Source organism: Capricornis sumatraensis, chromosome 1, assembly GCF_032405125.1.
Source record: "Capricornis sumatraensis isolate serow.1 chromosome 1, serow.2, whole genome shotgun sequence".
NCBI classification, from domain to species: Eukaryota; Metazoa; Chordata; class Mammalia; order Artiodactyla; family Bovidae; genus Capricornis; species Capricornis sumatraensis.
The window spans coordinates 44086548-44113182 of record NC_091069.1 but is presented as its reverse complement, the minus strand read 5'-3'; the positions used below and the strand labels follow the sequence as shown (position 1 = coordinate 44113182).

At 37.3% G+C, this 26635-nt stretch overlaps 1 protein-coding gene across 1 annotated transcript in view; it reads right to left on the bottom strand.

Moving 5' to 3' along the window:
* Positions 1 to 733: 733 nt before the first annotated feature.
* Positions 734 to 26635, bottom strand: part of PELI1 (pellino E3 ubiquitin protein ligase 1) — a 56834-nt gene continuing 30932 nt past the window's right edge. The window contains exons 2-7 of the mRNA XM_068965767.1: positions 16324 to 16463; positions 13303 to 13432; positions 6679 to 6780; positions 3942 to 4139; positions 3666 to 3854; positions 734 to 3094 (exon numbers count right to left, since the gene is read on the bottom strand). Coding sequence (XP_068821868.1) covers positions 2528 to 3094; positions 3666 to 3854; positions 3942 to 4139; positions 6679 to 6780; positions 13303 to 13432; positions 16324 to 16394 — 1257 coding nt within the window. The 5' untranslated portion in view covers positions 16395 to 16463 and the 3' untranslated portion in view covers positions 734 to 2527. The remainder of the gene's footprint in view (positions 3095 to 3665; positions 3855 to 3941; positions 4140 to 6678; positions 6781 to 13302; positions 13433 to 16323; positions 16464 to 26635) is intronic.

The window sequence follows — 26635 nt, the reverse complement described above, 5'->3', positions numbered from 1 at the left end:
TAATCAAACACAGATTTAGATATTAAGATCACTCTGATAAAAGAATTGAGCCATTCAGACTATCTTTCTTGAGAATGCATTTAGGACACCTAAACACAACTTTTTTCTTTTTGGTCAGAATACTGACATTCCCTTAATACAACTGAGTAAGTAAAAGTATTCTATTAGTCATTGGCAAAATGTCTAATAATTAAACTGCTTAGGTAATTAAGATGCTTGAACAGAAAAACATATGACTAATGACTTAATTATCTAAGTTTTCATAACTTTAATTTGACAGAAAATGAACCAGACTTTTCCCAATTGATAGGAGGAAGTTCAGGCACCTCAGGAAGAACACGAACCTTTTATGATTACTGAGGCACTGCTTAAACAGTCTAGTTATGCAGCTTACTAAGAGCTATCTCTCTAGCAGGGTTTAACTTCGAAAAAGGCCGCAATTACTCAACCACTAAAGAAGTTCCTTTATTAACAGGGAAGAGATACCTTCCTAAGAGAACCAGAGAATAAAGAGTTACATTACATGCAAACTCCTCACCGATTTCAAGTGAATATTTTTGGAGTGTGAATTGGTTTTGTCCACAAGTTTTCACTTCTGGTTTCCCATTCTAAGTTATGGAAAAATGAACTCACAGAAACAAATTCAAGTATCTATTTTGAAAAGTATTTACTTAGTTTGAATAAATTAATTGCAAATAAAAATTAGCTACAATATATAGCCTGAATAGAAATGACTAGAACAAATACAACACAGGACTTGATTTCCTTGCATTAGTCACAAAGCATGTGACAATCTCAAAAACTTCAAAATCAATTGTATTTCTTTGAAAAAGGAGTAACAGCAGTTACTGGTACATCACAACTAGTCAACTTATAATACAAGTTTCCTGACATGCATTTCCTGAGTGAACCCAAATGATCATTTTTTTAAAACAAGTAAATTTTGACAAGTTGAAGTAAAGTAAAATAGTTCATGGCTTCCAAGCAACAGGTTTTGTTTTTTAAAAACCAAAAGAAAATTCAGAACAGTATCATAACAGGATAAATTAAAGCTATGCTACCACATACAAAATCTTGCTAGAGTCAATTAAGTATAATACAACTTTTTGAACTAAAGGAAAACAAATCAAAAGATTAAAAAAATGATTCCGTCTAACCTAAAAGTGTACTGATTTTTACAAGTGTCACAAAGGGTTTGATGTAGTGCAGCTGTCTATACTTTCCTTGTGGGTATTAAAAAAAAAACAAAAATGGGTGGGTGGGGGAAAGGGAGAGAAAATGTTTTCTTCCTTCTGAAACCAAAGAACTTACTGGAAATGAAGAATAAACTGACCATGCAAGTATGTCCCTCTATTTGGCTATCACTGGTGCTCACCTGCCAACCAAATACTTCCTTGAGTCACACTGTGGCAAATGTCCTTTTAGGATTCAAACCCACAGTTAAGGCTGGTCTGTTAAATTAAAAAAACAAACAAACAAAAAAGCACTGTTGTCATTCAACCCTTCAAATCTTTCTACGTTTTTTAACACCTGAATAAGTCCAAATACAGGATAGTTAATTCAGCATTCTTCTTCTACAAGCAAATCAAGTCACTCTCCTTTCTTGTTAATTTATGCTTTTTCTCATGGGAATGATTTTTTTCTAGAAACAGTGAACAGATGAACCACAGTTTATATCTAAAAAATAAACTTGCCAAATGTTGCTGATACTAAAAACAGATTAGTTATTGTGGGAGAAAAATAGATAATCTAGATTAAATTGCATTTTCAAAGGAGCATATAAAATGTTTCTTAGCATTAAGTTTTCGTTATAGTACTATACTCGGAAGAAACATTAAGGAAAAAATTCTTTCCCGATTACCTTTAATGTGGTTAAAAACAAACACCTCTTACATAGTGGTAATTAATATGAATCTGTTTTTACAAAGTATTCTAATTTACCAAATTTCATATGTAAATGGGGTGGGGAGAGAGTCTCTCCTGTCCTTCTTCCTAACTCTGCAAATCCTTGAGCTACGCTTGCTAAACTACCATTCTCACCAGGAGTGTGAGACCACTGTCACCATGCTACTCTATCAGGAACATTCTAAGATACTTTCTATAATAAAGATAAATAGAAAAAAAGTTAATATACATGTTGCTGTATTTTACAATTTTGCAACAAACTGTAAACTAACATAGTTTGAACCAACAGTACCCTCAGTTATACAAAACAATTTTTCAACACTGAGGATGGGTGATTCAAAAACACTAAAAGGAAGGCATCAAATTAGACTATGTCTTTTTCCCCTCAAAATATATTTTCAAAACTCAGAAATCAGAAGTCTGGTACTTTCGAAAATTCCTTTGCTTGATTTTCCCAGATTTTTGCTCAGAAATTGCTACTATTTATTACAAATGTTTTTAAAAAATCTTCATCTTAATGCAAACAACCAGAGCAGAAAAACTGTGACGTGGACAACAGGTTGGAAAGCCCAGATCACTTAGCTTATAAATGTTTAATGTAGTCCTGGAGGACAACTGTCTGTTAGTCTAGAGGTCCTTGGAAAATAAGTCTGATGTAGCCTTGTTCACCAGCCAACTGATGTGCACAGAAGGGACAGGCGGCATGAAAAGTGTGAGTACCGTGAGGAAGCGGGATCTGGGACCAATAGGCAGTTGTCTTTTCTGAACACACATGCCCACATGGGCTAAACGCATGGGTTGGAGGGCCGGCGTCCACATAAAATCCAGCTTCACATCCAAGCCACAAAGGGACATAGGGACCAACAGACCTACACATAGGACATTCACGATCTTTTCCATCACGTTCTTCTTTGTTTCCCCAGTTATGATAGCCATGCACATGGCCGCAGTTTAGATACACCCAGGGTTGTTTTTCATCAACGACATCTTTTCTCTTCATGCTGGGAAATGCTAGTGTGTTGAACCCTACAGGGCACTGAGGTCGCGCTGCATTGATTTCCTGTCTTAAAGCTTCTAAATGCTTCACGGTAGGAGTGTGGGAAAGGCCTTCTGCAGTACGCCACAGCAATGTTGCGCCACAGAGATCAATTAATGAGCCATCTTGTAACTGATTGGTTTCAATTTCCACCTAGAGGAAACAAGAATCAAAAAACACACACTCACCACGGAATTCTGGATTTTTACTTCAGAGTTTTGGTCTTACAAGCTCCTTACTCAAGAATCGAGATTTCCTCTGGTTGTTTATTGAAGAAACTTGAATGGCAGTCATGAAAAATACAGGTTTCAAAATCAAGGATAAAATGTTAAGCAGTAACACATCTTTTCAGAGTTATAGTAAAGACAATTTATGATTAAACTATCTGACTAATCAGTTAGCTTAATTTTTACAATTTGGTAAATATCCTGTTCAAAGATATATAGATACAAGTAGAAAATACACAGAGTGTTGTTTAAATTGGGAAAGCTTAGGTTTTAAAATGTATTAACAAAATATAAAAGAATATATTTTTAGAGTGTCCTCATTGAAAAACTAGGATATTATCCTCCTGGTATAGTGTTTGGAAGTCAGAGCTTGATAGCCACACTTTGTACTTTGTATCAGCAAAAGGTTTAATAGTTTTGGGGAATATGTAATGGATTCAGTCCAACTCACCCTATGAAGTCTACTGTAATTAAGAAGTTTACATCTTAGTACTCACCATTTTCCCTCTCTGCTGAGCTGATCTGGTTTCACGCAGGCTAAACACATTTCCACACACTGATATTTCTCTCCATATTCCCGGTTTGGAGTCTTCTGTGAACCCATTGCGTGGATGCATAACAAGAACGCCATTAGTGGTCAGGCCATCCATCTGTCCATCTGATGTCTTCCATTTGGCAGCCTTCTCCTAGCAGGAAAAATAGCTTCTGTTTATTTGTAAACTGGGAAACTGAAGTGGTTGTGAAAGGCAACATTTAGGAAAAAAGCTTTTTACCCCAAGAAAGATGTTTTTTGATGAGTCAAATCCTGCAGCATAAATCCGTGCTGTAAAGGGGGGATTCCGTTCACATATGATTCTACAGGCAAATCTTGATATGGTACTCTGCACTGACTGTGTATCAGAATTACTTTGACTTCCAGGAACTGTGTCAGTTACTACAAAATCAATGGGACTTTCAGTCGACCGGCCAATCTAAGAGAAAAAGAAATATCTATAAAACTATTGAAAGGAACACAGAGGAAAATTCACTCAAAGGCACAAACAATAGGGTGAAATCATCAAGCCTCTGAAATTTCTAAAGCTCAAACTTATCACACTTAACTCTGGGGGTATCTATACCCTTGAAAACCAACCTGTCCGATTTCCTCTAATGTAGTAATCACTTAGAGCATAGAATTAAGTAGGAACTTACAATCCAGAATATAGGAAACCCTCAAGAATGAAGAGTTTAGGATGGTTGAGATTTCTAAGTGGGTACAGATTTTAATTTTAACCCCTTGGGATAGAAATATGTCTACCACATATTACTCTAGTTTCCTTAACAGAACATAATGAACATAAAAGTAAATCTTCTATGATGACTCCAGGACATTACACTATGAATACTGTTTCTATTAAGCTGAAGTGCAGTGATGTCTTTGGGTCCTATAAAGGTGTAGAAGAACACTGATCCCTATGTTAAAACCTTACAAAGCCATGCTTTGAGGTCTTATGTCTACTTCACAGATTTTCTCCTGTCTTATCTGTCAGGCTGTTAACTCTCATTTCTTGCTGATGGGTATACTTGTTTCTGCAGCATACTCCTCCTTGAACCAGCTACTCTTAATTCTGCTATGGGTTGAGAAATCAGATAACCAAACTTCAAAGAACAGTATTTCAAAAGGTTCTTGGCGGTGCCCTAAGGGATTCTCTAGGGAGTTAGAGAAAAGGAATTTCAGTATATGGACTCTGGCATTTATTTGATATGCCTAAATGTCTTTTCTGTTTTCTTCCTGGTTCTTGGCCATATTTTAGAGACAAGTTTCCTTGAACAGTGCTCTGTTGGATGAGGTGTCAGTGAAGTAAAAACATCTTTAAATGTACTAGCTAGTAAATTAATTTCATTTTGAAAGATGAAAGTTGAAAAAATGAAATTGGTGGAAAAGAAGGCAAAAGTGACAATTATCACAGGGTATTAAACATTTAGAAATCAGTTCATTAATGTATTTGTTATAAAGTAGTATCATAGGACTTCCCTAGTGGTACAATGGTTAAGAACCTGCCTACCAATGCAGGGGACAGATCTGATCCTTGGTCTGGGAGGATCCCACGTGTCATGGGACGACCAAGTCCAAGCACTGTAACTACTGAAGCCCACGAGCCTAGAGCCTGTGCTCTGTCACAGGAGAAGCCACCACAATGAGAAGCCTGCTCACTGTAACAGAGCTGCCCACACTTACTGCAACTAGAGAGAGCTTGCTCGCAGCAATGAAGATCCAGCACAGCCAAAAATAACTAACACTGAATAAGCAGCATCATAAAAGATAAAGAAAATTGTTTGTGAGAAAAACTACTGACCCTTTACAAAGAGGATGACTCTTAAGTTGCTCTTTGCATAGTTGAGCTTTAAGAATTCCTTTTATCAACACACTTTCAGATAAAACTCTAGTGCTTTTATCCTGCCACTAAGTACAAAGACTTATTTAGTCTGGATAGTTTTAGGGGGAAATTTATTGATTAAAAAAATGTAACATTTGGATGTTCCTTTTCTTTATTTCTAAGAATACGATATCTAAAGAAAATGGTCTTAAACCTTTGGAACTAAAAATATTTCCACTATTCTAAAAAATTCAGCATTCCATTAAGAGGGCTGACTGTAAAGTGACTTTAAAGAAATATTTTGTTACTGACTACAGCAAAGACACCTCCAGGCCTTTTTATCTTCATTTTATCTCATAAATTTAAGAAAAACTGTAAAGTCATTGGGACAATAATTATAAGAACAACATTATTAGGCACTTTATATCCTATTTGTTTCAAAAAAGCCCAAGGCTTTACAAAAACCCAATATTGAGAGAGACGATGTCATGAATATCAAGAATCTTGCTTATGTCTTTAAGGTTTAGCTTTTCTATCATTGATTTATAAAGTCATCAATTCTGGATTGGTACAAAGAATGAGAGAAATAAAAACTTACTATACCATTAGCTTTGACCAAATATGTGCTGAGAAGAAAGTTTAACTTCATGTATATGATATGAATAATTAGAAACTGTACTTTTAGTTGCCTAGAGAGGAAAGTGAGAAGTAATAGCAAAAAAGATCATAAATGTGTATAAAATATCCCTTGGTTTCTTTTTTGGATAATAATAGATAATAATAATTTTTACAGCTACCAATACTAGTAGCTAAGTGTTTACCAGGTACCTGGCACAGTTCTGAATACTTCAGAGGGACTAACACATTTAAGCTTCCTAATAGTCATCTGAAGGAAGTTCTATTATCTCACTTTATAGGAGGAAACTGATGCAGAGAGTCGCTAAGTAATGTTTACCAGAAATTCTGATATCAGAGCCCATCTCTTACCCATGCTATGTGGACTTTTTTTTATATATGGGGTTTAGAAATCAAAATATTTTAATGAAATGCATTAAGTGTGATAACCTTTAAGCTGACCACAGCGAAAGTCAATTACAACAGGTTTTTAACCTTTTTTTGTTTTTTAAGGAAAAAAGTTTAGATGTTATAATACCTGAAACATATCAGTATTGCTGTCATGAGTATATTCAACCACTACTGTCTGTGCTCGAGACAAGGTGTATGATATGCTATGCTGGTCCTTATTGCTTATTGCCTAAGAAAAAAAAAGATTAATAGCAAAAATTAGCAGGTACATCAATCTAAATAGATAACCATAATAGATAAAAGATAACCTTTTTTTCAAAAAAAAAAAAAGAGGGAGCTGTGCTCATTATACTATAACAATGTAATTGGGAAAAGAATTTGAGAAAGAAGAGATACATATAAATGTATAACTGAATCACCCTGTTGCACACCTAACACTAATACATTGTATTGGAGTATATGTACTCCAACATAAAACAAAAGTTAAAAAAAAATACCACTATACTGCTTCAAGGGTAAGTCAACTATTTTATAATTACAAAACAAAACATCTCTTATGTCACTGCTGGTATTCATTTCACCCATACACAGACATATAATAATATATATGTTAATACATAATCAAGGACATCACTGCTGCTATTTTGAATAAAATATGTTTGATCAATTGAGAATAAGAAAAATAGAGGTTTTTATTCTTTCTTTAAAAAACAGTAATCTACTTATTACATGTATGACATATTTTTCCCCTTAAATTTAGAGATTAATAACTTGCATAACCTTTGCTGTGACAGTGGTTTCTTAGAGTGAGTAGAGTACAGAAGAATTCAGGCAGACCTCATTTTATTATGCTTCACAGATAACTGAATTTTTTATAAACTGAAGATTTGTGGCAACTCTGCAGTGTCAGATGATGGTTAGCATTTAGCATTAAAATTACTTTAAAATTAAGGGCTTTCCTGGTGGCTCAATGGTGGGAAATTCCATGGAGACGGGAGCCTAGTAGGCTACAGTCGATGAGGTCGCAAGAGTTGGACACAACTGAGTAACTTTCATGATGCTATTACTGAACACTTAGTTCTCAGTCACTCAGTCATATCCGACTCTTTGTGACTGATGGACTGTAGCCTGCCTGGTCCTCTATCCACGGGGTTCTCCAGGCAAGAATACTGGAGTGGGTTGCTATTCCCTTCTTCTGGGGATCTTCCTGACCCATGGATTGAACCCAGGTCTCCTAAATGGAGGTGGATTATTTACCAGGTGGATTCTTCACTCTCTGAGCCACCAGGGAAGCCTGCACACTTAGGAGACCACAGCATAGTGCAAACATAACTTTTATATACATATTAGGAAATGAAACCAGTTGTGATTTGCTTTATTGTGGTGGTCTGAAACTGATCCCAAAATATATCTGAGGTCTATCTGTGCACTGAAGCAATCACAGAGTAAAAACATAAGTTCACTGTATAAAAAAAATTGTAAAATCTGAGTCTCTATTATAAGTATTTCAAGTTATAAGATACTTAAAAATCAAATCCCAGATAGAAAATGAAAGCAGTACTCAGTACTGCTCTGATAAGGAGAAAACACAAAATCTTGCAAGACAAGATTATTTATTTAAGAATCTTATTTAATAACTCAAAGAGGTTTAAAGTTAACAAATAAGCAAAGTTAACTGGTTTTTCTAGCCACTCTGTGACTCTATAGATGACAAGTATTTGCCATATGCTAGGCTAGATACAGAAAAATTCATAGAATGATTAAACATACCAAAGGAAATGGATATAATGCTTATGACTGTACTTTTGACATATGCCAAACTAAAAACATTGTTAAAAAGAACTTCTCAGTTTTGTTTTCGGGCATTTTCTATGCATATGAGTTGATGATAATATCAGAGGGGGAAAAACCTGCACAGAGGAAGTGGAAACAGGCTGTGTAAAAGAAACAGAGAAAGACACAGAAGAATGATTATATGCAGCAAAGAGGCTAAATGAAAAAAAAAAAAAAAACTTTCGTAATTAGAACTTTGGTATTATGAAATTTTACTTGGTTTCAATTGGTAGCTAACCTGTAATAGATAAAGTCTTCATAGTTTTAAGATAATTAAGACTGTGAAATTTTCAAATATACAAAAAGAATATATAAATACCTGGGTACTAACTACCCAACTTTTATTATTCTTACTAATACCATTTCTGCTTCTGATATTTTAAAAGAAATTAAACTGCAGATATAATGAAGGCTGCTTATATGTCCTTCCCTACTCCTGTCTCTGTAGAGGAACTGAACCTCAAAAGTACAGTTAACGTCACTCCCATGCACTTTAACAGGCTTTACTACACATTGATGCACTCATAAACATGACAAAATGGTTTTAAAGATTTAAAAATCTATAATTACTTTATCTCAACATTAAGCAGCTGACTTTTCAATGAAATTTTTTAGTACTTTGGCCATTAATTCTTAAAGGCTAAAGGGATTTAAAAACACAGGTTTTGTGTACTTTGAGATTATAAGCTGCTTTTTTTTAAACTATGAGATCTACTCAGATTGAGAATACAGAGCTGTGTCAAGTTAAATTCTCACTGGATTGGAAGTCAGGGTTTAAGCACTCATCCCAGATGACTGCTAGACAAAACAGTTAGTTTTCTTCCTGACCTCATTATACACTCCTCCAAAATTGAAAAAGCAGAAAGTCAATCTTTGATCCCTAAGATTCCTGCTGCCTAGTAAAGATGAAAAGGAGCCAGCAATGAAACATGAGAAGTATGACAGTAAAAACATGAAGAGAAGTATACAACAGGAAATTACAGAAATAAGACTTAGAAAGATTTCCCTAGGATAGTAGTTGTTAACCAGAGGTAGTGTCAGCTGTGTAAGGGGCGTTTGCTGGCTGTGTTTGCTGGCCATCACAATGATTTGAGGGCTGAAATGGCATTCAGTGGGAAGGGACCAAGAATATTAGGTTGATGCAAAAGTAATGGCTGTTCTGCATTGTTGAACTCTGCCTTTAATACTGGAATAAATTCCTAAATAAATGTGGCTATGTTATTATACATCATTTTAATGTGCATTTCTCACTTTATTTTTTTTGCTAATGACATTACTTGTTTATATTTATTTTAGACTATAGAAACGATGCTAGATAAAGAGCAGATTGGGGCAATTTTTTTATTCGAGTTCAAAACAGGTCATAACGTAGCAGAGACAACTTGTAACATCAACAATGCATGTGGCCCAGGAACTGCTAATGAACGTACAGTGCAGTGGTGGTTCAAGAAGTTTTGCAGAGGAGACAAGCGCCTTGAAGATGACGAGTGCAGTGGTTGGCTATCAGAAGCTGACAGTGACCAACTGAAAGCATCACTGAAGCGGATCCTCTTATAACTACACAAGAAATTGCCAAAGAATTCAACATCGACCATTCTACGGTCATTTGGCATTTGAAGCAAATTAGAAAGGTAAAAAATCTTGGTAAGTGGGTGCCTAATGAGCTGACTGCAAATCAAAAAAATCATTTTGAAGTGACATCCTCTCTTATTCTACACAACAACAAACCATTTTTCAACCGGATTGTGACATGTGACGAAAAGTGGATTTTATACAACAACTGGCAATGATCAACTCAGTGGTTGGACTGAGAAGCTCCAGAGCCCTTCTCAAAGCCAAACTTGCACCAAAAAAATGTCATGGTCACTGTTTGGTGGCCTGCTGCCCATCTGATCCACTATAGCTTTCGGAATCCTGGTGAACCGTTACATCTGAGAAGTATGTTCAGCAAATCAATCAGATGCACCCAAAACTGCAACACCTGTAGCTGACAATGGTCAACAGCAAGGGCCCAATTCTGCTCCATGACAATGCCCGACCACACACTGTACAATCAATGCTTCAACAATTAAATGAATTGGGCTATGGAGTTTTGTCTCATTCACCATATTCACTGACTCTCTTGCCAACCAACTACCACTTCTTCAAGCATCTTGACAACTTTTTGAAGGGAAAACACTTCTACAACCAGGAGGCGGCAGAAAATGCTTTCCAAGAGTTCATGGAATCCTGAAGCACAGAGTTTTATGTTACAAGAATAAACAAAATTACTTCTCATTTGCAAAAATGTGTTGATTGTAATGGTTCCTATTTTGATTAATATAAAGACATATTTGAGCCTACTTAATTGCACCCATCTCACACGCTAGTAAAGTAATGCTCAAAATTCCCTAAGCCAGGCTTCAGCAATACATGAACCGTGAACTTCCTGATGTTCAAGCTGGTTTTAGAAAAGGCAGAGGAAGCAGAGATCAAATTGCCAACATCCGCTGGATCATGGAAAAAGCAAGAGAGTTCCAGAAAAACATCTATTTCTGCTTTATTGACTATGCCAAAGCCTTTGACTGTGTGGATCACAATAACCTGTGGAAAATTCTGAAAGCAATAGGAACACCAGACCACCTGACCTGCCTCTTGAGAAACCTATATGCAGGTCAGGAATCAACAGTCAGAACTGGACATGGAACAACAGACTGGTTCCAAATAGGAAAAGGAGTACGTCAAAGCTGTATATTGTCACCCTGCTTATTTAACTTCTATGCAGAGTCCATCATGAGAAACACTGGGCTAGAAGAAGCACAAGCTGGAATCAAGATTGCTGGGAGAAATATCAATAACCTCAGATATGCAGATGACACCACCCTTATAGCAGAAAGTGAAGAGGAGCTAAAAAGCCTCTTGATGAAAGTGAAAGAGGAGAGTGAAAAAGTTGGCTTAAAGCTCAACATTCAGAAAATGAAGATCATGGCATCCAGTCCCATCACTCCATGGGAAATAGATGGGCAAACAGTGTCAGACTTTATTTTTTTGGGCTCCAAAATCACTGGAGATGGTGATTGCAGCCATGAAATTAAAAGACGCTTACTCCTTGGAAGGAAAGTTATGAGCAACCTAGATAGCATATTGAAAAGCAGAGACATTACTTTGCCGACTAAGGTCCATTTAGTCAAGGCTATGGTTTTTCCTGTGGTCATGTATGGATGTGAGAGTTGGACTGTGAAGAAGGCTGAGCACCAAAGAATTGATGCTTTTGAACTGTGGTGTTGGAGAAGACTCTTGAGAGTCCCTTGGACTGCAAGGAGATCCAACCAGTCCATTCTAAAGGAGATCAGTCCTGGGTGTTCTTTGGAAGGAATGATGCTAAAGCTGAAACTCCAGTACTTTGGCCACCTCATGCAAAGAGCTGCCTCACTGGAAAAGACTCTGATGCTGGGAGGGATTGGGGGCAGGAGGAGAAGGGGACGACAGAGGATGAAATGGCTGGATGGCATCACCGACTTGATGGACATGAGTCTGAGTGAACTTTGGGAGATGGTGATGGACAGGGAGGCCTGGCGTGCTGTGATTCATGAGGTTGCAAAGAGTCGGACATGACTGAGCGACTGAACTGAACTGAAAATGATTTGAAATTCACAGTTCGAAATCGTAATTACTTTTGCACCAACCTAATATTAAATATCCTGTAACAGGTGGGACAGTCCTGAATAAAGAAGAATTGGCACACCCAAAATGCCAAGAGCACTTCAGTGGGGAAATACTGGAAAGAAGTTCCTCAGATCAATAAACCTTTCACTCTACCACCTGCTTATTATTTATCAGCACGTCCCTTCTTTGCAAAAGAACAGAAAGAAACATGTAAAAGAAACGGTCACTTTTCTACATTCCCTGGCCCTTAAATGACTCCTCGAGGACTCTTGCTTAGACACCACACTGGATATAAAACAAAGCCACAAGTCCAGGGACCGCAAATGTGACTTAAAACAAGGCACTATATGCCAATTTCGCTCTCATTTATTTTTAATCTACAAAAATATACCTCAGATGGTGTAATATTAATGTAGATTCTAGGGTTGCTTAAAGATATAGGTACTTCCAGATATAAAGAACTCTTTGTAATGTTTATTCATTCACCACAGCATCAAATTTAGTCTGTGTCGTAAAATTGGAAGTAGAAGAATACATAGGAAATTTAAGATCTGAAATGTCCCCTTACTGTCTATCACTCTAGGAAAAGTCCAAGTGTCCTGAAATGATGGCCTAACTTCTGGAAATTTTAGTTGGGAATAAAAACGGGGTTAGAAGCATGAAGTAGGCCAGGAGACTGAGAAGTTGTGTTATAGACACAACTGGGTATTTGCTTTCACAGCTTTGATTTGATTTAATAATTAATGAAAGTCTACTGTGTTTAAGGCACTATGCTACAAAGCTGTGGGGATCATAAAAAATAAAAAGAGCATCCATAAAACCTTTGATAAAGACCACTTAATTAAAAAAATGATCTCATCCAAACATGTTTCTAGGCCCTGAATACATATATTCTGTACCACGCTCCTTGCCCAGCTCAGGGAGGTCCCTCGAGTAATAGCGGGAACGCACTAGATCCCAGGGCAATCCCACAATTCCAAATTCTAGATGAATCCCCAATCCCCCTTCACCCCCACTTTTTTTTTTAATGACAAAAAAGGAATTATTTCCTTCTAATTTCTACTCATGGATCCCAGTGTGTCATAAAAAAAAAAAGTCCTATGCCCTTTTAGATGGCATTTCTTTAGATATCCTATCTCCCAAGTGTCTTCTCCCATCCAAACAAAAGGAAACTTTTGGTATACAATGTGAAGGGTCTGCTAGAGAACATAAACAGCAAATATAAGTCTTTCAATTTCTCCAAGTTAATTTATGTAGTTTTTGTTTGTTTTACCTTTGCAGCCTGAGGAGTACAAGCAATATGCACAGTGCTGGGCTTCACCCCATTTGCCTTAGGTCTTTTAAACAAAGCAAATCTACTTTTCCTCCTTCCTCTATCGCCATTTGGAAGAGACCCATTATACCTGATGGGGGAGAAAAAAGTTTAGATGATCTCATGAAAGAACCACACAATTCTAAAACAAATGCTTTACTTTGTCTTAGAGGATCAACCACTGGTTAATTATCTATTAGTAGATTAGAAGCGTCTGGAATTAACTTTTAGCAACTGCTGATCCCCAGACCAGCTGCCTGAGTGTGAAACAAAAAAGATTTTTTTCTGTCTACGTCTGAAGTCACAGAGAAGTACCTTTTGGATTACACACAGCTTTAAATTACTTGTATTTTTCTTCCCTCTTTTACTTAAGATAATCAAGAGCTGATTAATGGCATATCTGACTTCTTATGACTCATTCTATTTTTTTTTAAGGTGAATGTTTGCATGTGGTAATACAACCTTTAAAAGTACATATTTAAACAAATATGACTTGTTTAAAATAGAATCTCCTTTAATTATGAACCTAACACTTTATAAATAAGTGAACTTTTGAAATTAGGAATTTTTAGACTTGTTTGTTAGTCTCAGCTACTGGCTTGTACACATTCACGTTAAGTCAGTAATACCTGTCTGACTGAGCATAACTAAGTGGCCGTTAAACACGGTTGTTGCTCAGATCTTATGACCATTTCTCCATGATAACATAAACACACCCTAAAGGTAAGCAAGTGAGCGAGGAGTGAACCAATAGGAAAAAGGTTCAAAACAAACATCTGGGTGTTAACTACGTACTAGGCACTGCTGCTGCTGCACTGCTTTTAAGTTCCGTCAGTCGTGTCCAACTCTGTGTGACCCCATAGACGGCAGCCCACCAGGCTCCTCTGTCCCTGAGATTCTCCAGGCAAGAACACTGGAGTGGGTTGCCATTTCCTTCTCCAATGCATGAAAGTGAAAAGTGAAAGGCAAGTCTCTCAGTTGTGTCTGACTCTTAGCGACCCCATGGACTGTAGCCCACCAGGCTCCTCTGTCCATGGGATTTCCCAGGCAAGAGTACTGGAGTGGGGTGCCATTGCCTTCTCTGGTACTAGGCACTAGTGGGTTCTATTTCACAAAACACTTTATTTTATCCATTCTCTCATAAAAACTGCAAGACTGGTACCACTTGCCATTGCTACAGGTTAGGAATTAAGTTATTCTTGAGAGGAATTGAGTCCCTCCATTATTTTCTGAAGGTCACACAGGTGACACTGGCAAAGCTGGAACTGGAATCTAGGCGCTTGCTGTGTTTTCATTCTTTACTGCTTCGCTGAAGCATGGACAGTAGCTTAATAATACTCTCTCCTCACACACTGTCCCCTTATTGCTCGACAAAACCCTTTGGTTTGATGGTTTCTTATTTATAGCTGGTTCATCTGGGGGGAAACTGAGGCAAGGAATGGGTACAGTTTTGAGGGTGTAGGAGACTGTGCTTATAAAATGGCCTACACTAGTGGCTGACAAGGAAGGGAAGGAAGTTTACTCAAAGGTTGTCAGATATAGAAATTACAATGAACAACCTTTATAAAATGTAAAACACACTGATTCTTCTGGTAAAAGCCCCTGCTAACCTTGCTAAAGGTTCAGAGTAGTGCCGCTCAGCTAATACATATTGGATTTTGCTGCATGGGACTGTGCTGCCCCAGTCTCACAAACTGAGGGCTCCTCACTGCCCCTCACTACTGTCTACCAGAGCTCGCCTCCTTCCTCTTTTGGACATATGATCTCTATTCCTACACTGTATTCCTATAGCTCAGAGCTCTTTTCTAAATAGCACCAGCACAAAACTGACCACCTTATCCAGCCTGACTTCTCCTTCTAAAATGTTGAGAAGCAGCACTGTTTGCATTTTAAGACATCAAGTGCCAGGTACAGAGACAACCATTTTATAAGGTTAACTGAGAAACTGCTGGGCTGAAAGAGCCAGTTTAAACCATATACTAAATTTCAAATTCTAAGTCTTCAAATGACTCAAATTTCCTGCTGAAGAATTTAACTTTGAATAGCTTTTAGTGGTTAAAAATCTGTTATTAATACATAAAAATCTATGTGATTTTAAATTGTAATATTGTAGTTCCTATATTAAGTTTACAATCTTTAAATTGTTTTTGAGAAAACAACATTTTCTTTAATCTCAAGAGACCTTAGTTGATCTTGTCTGTCATTTTACAGAAGAGGAAACTAAGGCCCAAAACGGTTAAGTGACTTGCCTAAGGCCACACAGCTAGCAGTGCTGGAAAAAGTACAGAAACAGTAGGGAGAAAATAAATTTTACAATGTCTAGTTTCTGAGATCTCTAAGAAACAGACTAACATTGTGTCTCCATTTTGACACTGTGGCAAGTTTAGACTGGATAAACTGAAATAATGGAATCATTTATTCGTCAATCATAAGACTGTATGAGTTGAATGGATGAGATTACTTTTGAAGCAAACAAGTAGCAATGTCCTGGGCTTCAGAAATCATCATATTGTTATGTCTACACAACTCTTTTCTTTTAAGTACAGGACCAAAAGCACAAAGCAGCATCTGTCTCAGAGGGCAAAGGGACAAATAAACACTAACCTACATGAAATGACCTAAGCAGAGGGGAGATTTTGGGTATAGTCAGCTGAGGCAAATTTTCTAAAAGAAGGCATAGAGAAGACAAATGGATTGGCTATGTGACTTCAGACAAGTACAGTTTTCACTTCATCTTTAAGAAGGTTTGTCCTTTCTAAGGATGAGGGTGAGGCAGAGTTTATGGAGCATTTGAGTACTTACAAAGGATGACATAAAAATGGAGAATTAGAAGAATTTCTTGATTTGGTAATATAACTCTGTAGCTTTAAATACTCTTTGGAAATAGGCAGGATATAAATTCTAAAAAAAGTTCATTTAACGAAGATGTTCAAGTTACCATATATCATTCAATTTTATGCTCATCAGATGGAGAAGTCTTACCCTAAGACAATGAGTTCACCATATTTCACTGGTGCTTTGGATGGATGATTTTCTTGATCAGGAGAAAACATGAGCTTGGCTGTCTTTCTCAAATCTTTGTTCACTGGTCAGGAGCCTTGGGACACCTTTTGCATTATTTCCTAGAGGGGAAAAGTTTTCATTAATAATTTGAACAATGAATTTCAATTTAAGTAAAGATGTTCTTTCCTAAAAGTCCTTGTGAGCACAGTATTATGAAAATTATCACATAATATATAAAGTGTGTGACATTTCCCCCAATAATGGTTGTATATTTGATATAACTGTTTAAACACATTAAAATGTAAATTTAGGAATGTTAACTTTACATTAAAAATGTAAATTCCAATTCCAGGACGATGAGGAAGACATTATTTTCCCTATGATTTCTGCTAATTATAACACAAAACTCTGAAATTATATATAAAGCAGAAGAAGACTCTGAAAAGTAGAAAGAAGGCAGAACAGCTAGGGGCTTTGGGGTCCATGGAATGACTTAGTGGCAAGTTCTTTCAGTTTTCTTTTTGCCTAATATCAATATATCCCAGATCTGAAGCTTAAGAATCTAGCAACCTGGAAATGCCAACTGGCACAGAGAAAAACAAACATCTGCTGCTCTCTCTGGTCAAAAGAACAAGAAAACGCAGCCTTAGCAAGACAGAAAACTTTTGACAATAACTGCTCTAATGCAGCCAACACCACAGAAGTGTGGTGACCACTGTGACTGCACCATCGCACTCACCAGCAAGAGCTGAGTGGTGAGCCCGGACATCTACCTCAGGAGGCCATAATGAGGCGGCCTGACCTCCCCCTGGGCCTACCCTTGCCAGAGGCAGTGTCAGGACAGGCCAAGTGGAGAGCCAGCATGACCACCCTGTTGACTGGCAACATGCCTCCTCCCCTGCCCGAGTGGTGTCAGTGGAGAGCGCAGGGAGCCTGGGGTTCCATCCCAATTCGGCAGGATCTTCTTCCCTCAGGGGTCAATGGAGGGCGAGCAGGGAACCTGGACTTCCATGTCCACCTAGTAGTAGTAAGAAGGCTCCCCGTACTCCCCTGACAGAGCAATGTGAGGAAAAGCCAGCGAAAATAGAAGGTCTGGATGATATTCAGAGTGTCCGAACATAAAACGAAAATGTCCAGCTTTCAAAAGAAAGCCACTTACTATATAAAGTACAAGACAGAATTAAAACAATGCAAAAAGATAATCAACAGATGCCAGAAGTTTAGATGACAGAGATGTGAGAATTATCTAACAAAGATTTTAAACCAGTCATGATAAAAAATTTCAGTAATCAATTACAAACAAGTTTGGGGCAGAGAGACAAACAAAAAATAGTCTCCACAAAGAAAGAGACAATTTGTAAAGTTCACTGGATGGGCTCAACCTAGAATGGAAGGTATGTAGGAAAGGAATGAGCTGGAAGACAGAAAGTACCCAGTCTTAACAACAGACAGGAAATTAGACTGGAAAAAAACAGGAACGAGCCTCATGGACCTGTGGGGCTACAAAACGGCCCTATTAATAACATTAGGGTCACTGGAGTTCAGAAAGAAAGGAGAAAGAATGGAGCTGAAAAAGTACTCAGACAACGACTGAAATGCAACAAATGTGAAAAGGAAACAAAACCACAGATTCAGGAAGCTGAACAAACTCCACATAGGATAAAACTAAAGAAATCTATGCCAAGACACGATAATTAAACTTCTGACTTAAAGGCAAAGAAATTTTCTTGAAAGCAGTCAGAGAAGAACTAAATCTTACCTGTAGGGGGAAAACAATGAATTTTTCACCAGAAACTACAGAAGCCAGAAGCAAGTGGCCTATTTTCTTCAGGTGCTGAAAGAAAGTAACTATCAACCAGATTCCAGCAAAAATGGAAAGAAAAACTAAGACATTCTCAGAGGAGGAAACATTAAGAGAGTCTGGCACCAGCAGAGCTACTCTAATAGCATGGTTAGCAGGAATTCTCTAAACAGAAAATAAATTAAAAAAAAAAAATAGCTTGGAACATCAGAAAAGAACAAAGAACATGGTAGTAAAATCAAGACTTATGTTCACACAAACCTGTACATAAATGTTTATAGCAGCTTTATTCATAGTAGCCAAAAACTTGAATTAATCCAAATGTTCTTTACTGAGTGCATGATTAACCTGTGGTACATCCATACTACGGAATAGTACTCAGCAATAAAAAGGAATAAACTACTGGTACATGAAACATCATGGACACATCTTTAGAGAATTGTGCTGAGTATAAAAATCTAAGCTCAAAAGGTCACATATATGATTTCTTTTATACAACACTCTTGAAATGACAAAATTACAGAAACAGAAATCAGATAAGTGGCTGCCAAAGGTTAAACTAGGGGTGGGAGCAAGGGGGAAGTGAATGTGACTACAAAAAAGCAACAGGAAGGCACCACAGCGGTGATGGAAATGGTCTGTAGCCTTATCAGTGTCAGTATTCTATAAAACCAGAATATTGTGATATTGTGCTATAGTTTAACTATAGTTGAATATAACAAGATCATCTGATCTACACTATGTCATATATCAATATATGAATGTCTATCCCTTTTACTTCTCCCCTAAAGAGGCATTCCATTTTAAAAACCTGAAGCAGAAGATTTAACCAGGGGTTTTAAATGAGCTCTTCTTAGACAATTAACATACTGCCATCTAAACATGCAAACACTGCTGTGGCACACTTCTGACCAAGAGCAGTAAGAATTAAAACTTCAATAACATGAATTAATTAAATTTCAAATTTAAATTAACTTTTAATAACACTGTCCTGATTCAGATTCCTTTTTAGAGTTACTTTCTATTTTTAGGAAGTGGGGGTTTTTCATTTATAGCAGCAAAACATTTCCTTAAAAAGAACTTATTTAAAGAAGTCAATTTCAACAGTATAGTAAGCACATAGATATGGCAAAAATCTGAAAATGATACATAAATGCCCATATTTGGCTGACACTAGTTTTTAGCATGGCTAGCAAGTATTAACCTATATTATAGTTCTAGTTCTCTTTGAATAAACCAATCTGCTTCCTCATCTCTAAAAATGAAGGGACTAAAGTAAAATGAAGAGAACGGTGGAGGTGAAAATATACGAGAGACCATCTGGTCCTAACGTAAGAATTTACAAGTAATGTGCATACAGCACTACAGATTTAGTTCTATTGCCCCTATAGCAAAACAAGAACTAATTCTAGCTTTGACAAGGAATAAGAGTAGGGCTGGCATATACTCACCATTCTGTATTTTCTAGAGCCTCTGGCCAAATTAGCCAAGGAAAACAACATGTTCCCAGTTATTCTTACTTTGGTTAGATCCCTTAGAAGGTCTAATTTGAGATATTTATCAGATATCAAAATTTCAATCACAGAACACACTGAAACTTGGTTTCTATTTCTGTATCTAATAATCTAAAATCTCAAATAAGATACTTAAGTAGTAATGGTTATTTACGATCTTAAACAAAGCCCAGCAGCTAGGTAGTAACTCTTGCATTCACTCTCTGTAGATAACCTGTGTTTTAAAAATCTGAATAACATACAGACTTCTTCGAGATCAATTTCTGAAGACATACTCCTGAGAACATGAAATGCATATGTACATAAGTGTATTCTCATACTTCAATCACAGACAACACCTGGTGGTATTCAGTTAAGTTAGCTGGTCTGACCCCATATATTCAGTCCCATCCCAGAGACCTAGCAAAAAGAATAAGAAATAGCACCATTAAGTCTATATGAGACTGGAAAAAATGATAGAGAAAATCTTGCTAACACAATAAGGCTGTTTCCTATAACATCTATTACTTTGAAGTCCGCTTGATCTGTGAAAATTAAGCATGCTGTTCTCATCAGCAGGGACCTTCCCAAGTTGAACAAATTTTAAAAGAAATACATTCTGGACCGCTCTGTGTGTGTGTGTGGGGGGGGGGGTGTCAGGAAAACATGAGTAATTCGCCATAAAATACGTTTCTTAGAGTCTCATTAATTTGACTGATACAACATTCTAATCATTTGTTCTTCAAAGGCCAGTGAAATACAACTGTTTTCTTATCAAGTGTTTGCAAAGGAAAAGACTTTCTAATATGTAATTGTCAGTTTTACCTTAAGAAGGAAAACTGGGGAACCAATCTTGGTCCACATTGCTCCTTTAACATAACATTTTTCTTTTTCACACTGCACACAGCCTTTTTGCTTTCTACCCACTAAACACAAGTACAAAATTCCTGTCCTGAAAAATAAAAAGAAGCAAAACAAACACTAAGCAAGGGACAAAACAGACCTTAGGAATGTGTTTACATAATCTTTTGAACACTCCTATTTTGGTGGGCAAGAGAGTAGGTATAAGGGATGCTGGGGGCACGGGAGGAAAATGTTTTAAAACATGAAAATGTTATAATTTTTTTATGGTAAAAAATATAATGTGGATTGCATATGTTATCTCTGATGAAACAGAATTCCATCTACACCAGCATTCCCCTGTGGTTAATTTCAAAAGGATGATTCAAACAAAAGGAACTCTTTTCTTATGCTTGTGGTGGTGGAGCCATTTTGTGAAAACAAATTAGCTGATGATTGGAGGGTGGTAAACTTAGAGCAGTTTCTTGCTAAGAGTGAAAAGTTAATCATCATCTTCCTTCTTTCACCATCAGCAGGATTAATAAGCAGCATTTTTCCATAAATGGAGAAAAGAGATAGGCAAAATAATGGTGTCAGCTGTAGGAGTATGAGGTTACTGCTTTTCTTTCTGTTGGTGTCTTTTGGCTTCTCAGTAGACCACTGAAAGAAGTGAAGGCCATGTTCCCCTTCTCAAGATACAGGGCACTTCTGGACAAACTCCCAGCCCTGCTTTTCAGGGTGGCCAAGTGACATCTGATCGTCTATCAGCTACAGTGATAACATATTTTCATCCTGATGGGAAAGCAATTAACATCTCTCCCACAGATAGTGACTGTTCCCCTAAACTCGGGTTTCTCAACCCTGGCACTACTGACATTCTGACATGGGGAGTGGAGGGGGGAGATGGCCTGCACATTGTCAGAGGTTCAGCAGCACCCCTGAGAAATGTCTCACCTTCCCACACTCCATCCCCCAACTTCCTTCCCACCCTTCACCCTCAGAACCACTGAGAACAAACTGGAGATAACAATTTTTTTAGGAATTTCCCCTATTTTTGTCATAGTACTTAGTACACAGTAAGGTATTTAATACACATTTGCTTACTACCATAATCATACTGATGTCTTAAAATTTTTTAATTTTATTTGGCCACACCTCACAGCATGCAGGATCTTAGTCCCTTGACCAGGGATTAAACCCATGTTTCCCTCATTGGGAGTGTGAGTCTTAACCACTGGTCTTAAAGAGTTATTACTAAGCCGTGTGATAGGGAGAGCAATGGCTTTGAAGCTGCAGTTTCAGTATTTCATTACACTTGATAAGAGTGGCTGGAATGAGAATGGGAGAACTATCATCTTATCTTGATGGTGATTATTAATATTTCTGTGCATTAAAATATTTTAATATTTTAGCTACCTCTCTCAACCTTCCTTCTGGCCAGTGCTTGGTAGCCTGACATTTCGTTGTTGCTTAGTCGCTCAGTTGTGTCTGACTCTTTGCAACCCCATGGACTGCAGCCTGCCAGGCTCCTCTGTCCATGGGATTCTCCAGGCAAGAATACTGGAGTGGGTTGCCATTTCCTTCTCCAGGGGATCTTCTCAACCCAAGGATCAAACCCATACCTCCTTCATTGGCAGATGGATTCTTTACCACTAAACCACCAGTGAAGCTCAGCCTGACATTTAGAGAAAGGCTAATCTGTGGAGGCCAGATGAGGAAATATCTTCTTGACCTAGGGAACCCAAACTCAGAGAAACTAAAAGCAGGCTTTGAAAAGCATAGGGGAATGCTTTTAAATCAAAAGGCATATCAATATCAATTGGAATCAAACTTAGATTAAGGTCTATCTTGCACTTGTACAGAAAGTTAATCAGCAAAGTGCTTTCTCACAGGATTAGGTTATTTGACCCTCACAACAGCGCTGTGAATTAGTTAGGGATGTCTTATTAACTCCATTGTCCAGACAGGGAGCAGAAGTTGTCAGTCAGAAAGGCCAGTGACTGGTTCAAGGCCAAACAGGTACTATGTGACAGAGCTAAAACTGAAACCTATATATTAAACACACACACATTAACTAATTAATTTCTATCACAACTGTATCAAGTATAGTTACTTATCTCCATTTGATAAATGAGAAGACTGATGCTCCTAGAAGTTAAGCAGTAGTTCAGGTTTTTTGATAAATAACTTATCACACCCCAAACAAGGTTGGTAAATATTAATAAGAGTAAGAGGCCATCAGGGGGCCATTTAGGAAAAGAGACCGTAAAGAAAAATAAACTCTAGACAAGTTACACTCCAGCAGAGACGAACAGCAACTATGCAATTATGCCTAGGGCTATTGGACATTATTTGAAATTTTGTCACTTCCTCAAAGCTCACTGTATTTGTCAACCCTGTTGCCTGGTAGTGACCAACAATAAAAACATCAGTAAATAAAGTGGACTTTGTATGCTTTTCTTTAAAAATGAGGAGGGGAGAAAGGAGTCCAAGGGGAAAAGCACAGTATTACACTAAGACAAATTCCTGGCACCATGAGGAAGAAAAACACATATATGAGAAGACAGCCCAGACAGCGTAGGGACAGGTTTCATGCAATCACAGAAAAGTTAACAGCCAAGAAAAAACTGCAGGGCAGTATTCCTGACGGGGGTGGGGGTTTAAATACAACCTGGCCACCCTACCCCAAAATGATCACTTAACTCCCCACGTCTAGAAAATGTATTTTTAAAGGACACAAACTAAGGATTCTTCTTTTTTTTTTTTTTAATTGTGTCTGCCCATGCTTGGCCTGTATTCAACTCTTTTAGTTTACCAAAGTGCCTAAAATGATAATATACTTCTCTCAGGAAAGCAAGACCAGAAATTCCCCTAGATTTCACCACTAAAGTCTTGAAGAAAATTTTGCAGAAAGCAGCAAATTCAGTGGGATTAGATAGCTGTTCGGAACGAAAAACATCTGACAGAATTATACTCATTGTAAATGCTATAGTTTCTTCAAGTCAGCAGGCAACCCATGCCTCTGCTACCCTTTTTTCTTAGTGTCCAACACTTTCTGGGTTCTGTGCCAAGCACTGTTCTAAATACTTTACATAAAACAACTGATTTAATCCCAGAACAACCTTGTGAGGTTCAATAGATAAGAAAACCAAGGTTACAATTCAAACTCAAACCAGTACTCTGGATCAGCTGAAACAACTGAGTTTAAAATGAGAAATAAATGGGGGGTGGGGAGGAGAGAACTGCACTGGGAAACTAAACAACAAGCAAGAAAACCCTCCAACTCTTTCCTACTATGACGTATTTAATAGTGAGAGTTTATATAAATGCTATTGCTCTAATACAGGACAAACTTCTATAATATTGACTAACCATCTGAAGTTTCTAGTAACTCAATTATTTTAAAGCTGAGTTCAAAAGTCCCTTGGATAAAATTTAAACTTGAAAAAAATGAATAAATGGATTTTTCTCAATCACTTTAAATCTATACCACCCTATGAAATTAAAAAATGGAATATGGAGTCCATGTTCCACAAAAAGTATTGTGTAATGATTATTCTGGACAGTTAGATTACTCCCAGAAACAGAATAATCAAGGTTTTCTCTAGTCCTTATTTTTATTAAAACACTGACCAAATTACATGCACTTTAAAAAGGCCAATAACAGTCTCAAGTATCTCCTCCAAGATACTTATTGATTATGAAGTGAAAAACAGTAACTTACAGAGGGCGAAACCTGGCAGACACCATCTTAACTAACTGATCAAGGTTAACATCTGCAATAAAATGTTTCAGTATCGTGTTTTCCCTGATTATGATGTATGAAAGCCACATCACTTTTGCGCTATGTTGCCAGAAAACGTGTAACCTCGATCTAATCAGGAGAACATATCAGACCAACCCAAACTGACAGCCTACAAAACAACTCTCAGTACCCAAAGTACAAAGATCATGAAAGACAAGGAAAGACTGAGAAACTCCCAGGTTGGAGATGCAGGAGATGAAGCAACTACGCAGGATCAGGAATTGGATCCTGGAACGGAAAAAGGACAGTGGAAAACTGAAATCTGAATATGGCCTATAGTTTAGTGAACAGTAGTATACCAATGTCAGTTTCCTGGTCTTGATAAATATACTCTGGTTATACAGATCGCTAACATTAGAGGAAATAAAGGGTATATGTAAACTCACTGAATTATTTTTCCAATTTTTCTCTAAGGCTAGAATTATTTCAAAATAAAAAGTAAAAAAAGAGAAGACAATAAAAATGGAAAATGAAATTTAATAAAAATTTTAAAGTAAAAAATTTAATATAGAAATGAACTAAAGATTTAAAGTTTGCTTCCTTCCAGCCCTCTCACAACCTAAATGTGTGAGAGTTTCATTTATGCTGGGCCTGTCAAGTCACAGCGTCTGGTCTCCTGTCCTGTCTCTGATGTGAAGCTGCCCCATTCACAGCCTCTTTAGTGAGGAAAGTTGTTACTGCCAAGTGTGGCCATTCATTGGACTGAGTGATAAAAACTGAACCTTAGTGATGTATCCACACACTGATCTAAATTTGGCAGAATCATGTTTCATGATTTTTTTCCCCCTCAAAGTTATGACATGAGCAACTTCACTACTGAATGCTCTAGAAGGTTTTATTAGAAAATACTTTGTATATGGAATTATATCATAGCTTTTGATTTAATGCTATACTATACACTGACCTTTAACAGGATTTTAGTTTATTTGAGTTCTCAATAGTTTATAAAAGGGAACAGAAAGAAGGATGGGAGAAAGAAGAGTTAGGAAGCAGCAGCCCTGGGTGATTTTTGACACATTTCATTTAGAATAAAATCCTGAAAAGCCAGAAAGTCAAATACTTTCCTGAATCATTCATTAATTATTTCATTGTGGATACTATTCTCTTCAAACAGGAAGCAGCACTTGCAAAGGACTACGCTGTGACAGAGTTCCCTAAGGCCAACCCTAAGAACTCTGGCCCTTGACAGTCATGAGGGCTGGACCCAGGGTCGTTCATGAATTCTCAAAACTACAAACCAGTCCTGTAACACACAACTCCCCCAGACGGGGACGTTTCCCTCACCTCATAGGATTTGTCACCGGATCTGAATGAGAAACAAAGCCGCACTGGGATTTGTTCTGTTGGGCCATCTCGTTGATTCACTCAAGTCACAGAATTTTGAGTCTCTTAAAATTATTCAAACTGTGAGAGTTAAACCAGCGATTTTCAAGGTCTTAATGTAATGTTAAAAAAAAAATCAAGTATTTGTAAAATGTATTCAGTTAGGCTAGATAATACTTGGTAATCTAAATAATATATCTAATAATATAAAGTTGGCCTTGATAATAATTTATGTAATGCTGCCTTATCACTTAATATTTGTTTTCTCAGAGATGCATCTTTATTTCTCAGTATTTAAACAAATGTTTATGGTCTGCTCTTTGTCGATAACTTGATACCATGTATAAAGTTCTAGTTTTCTACTGCTCATAAACATAACAGGCCCTGAAATTAAAAACCTCAAAGATCATAGCAATTAGTTTTAAGGTTGAATGCTATATAAATGTCTTGATTCGCAGTAGTGGAAAAAACTACATCTAAATCAAATTAGATTTAGTGTATTTACTTCCTGCTTTTGATGCTTTCAAATTATGGTGCTTTTGAGACTTTTGAGAATCCTTTGGACAGCAAGCAGACCAAACCAGTCAATCCCAAAGGAAAATCAACCCTGAATATTCACTGGAGGACTGATGCTGAAGCTGAAGTTCCAATGCTTTGGCCACCTGTTGTGAAGAGCTGACACACTGGGAAATACTCTGATGCTGGGAAAGATTGAGGGCAGAAGAAGGGCGTGATAGAGGATAAAATGGTGGGATGGCATCACTAACTCAATGGACATAAGAGTTTGAGCAAAGTCTGGGAGATAGTGAAGGACAGGGAAGCCTGGAGTGTTGCAGTCCATGGGGTCGCAGAGTAGGACACAACCTAGTGAAGGAACAACAACAATTTCCTGCTCTTACAGGGAGTTAACTTTAACTCTTTCATAGTTTCACAATTTCATTATAAGCTTTACTAAAAAGGAATGGGAAAAGAAAATGTGGTTGAAAATTCAAATAACCCACTAAATCTCCAATATTTCTTCTAACAGTA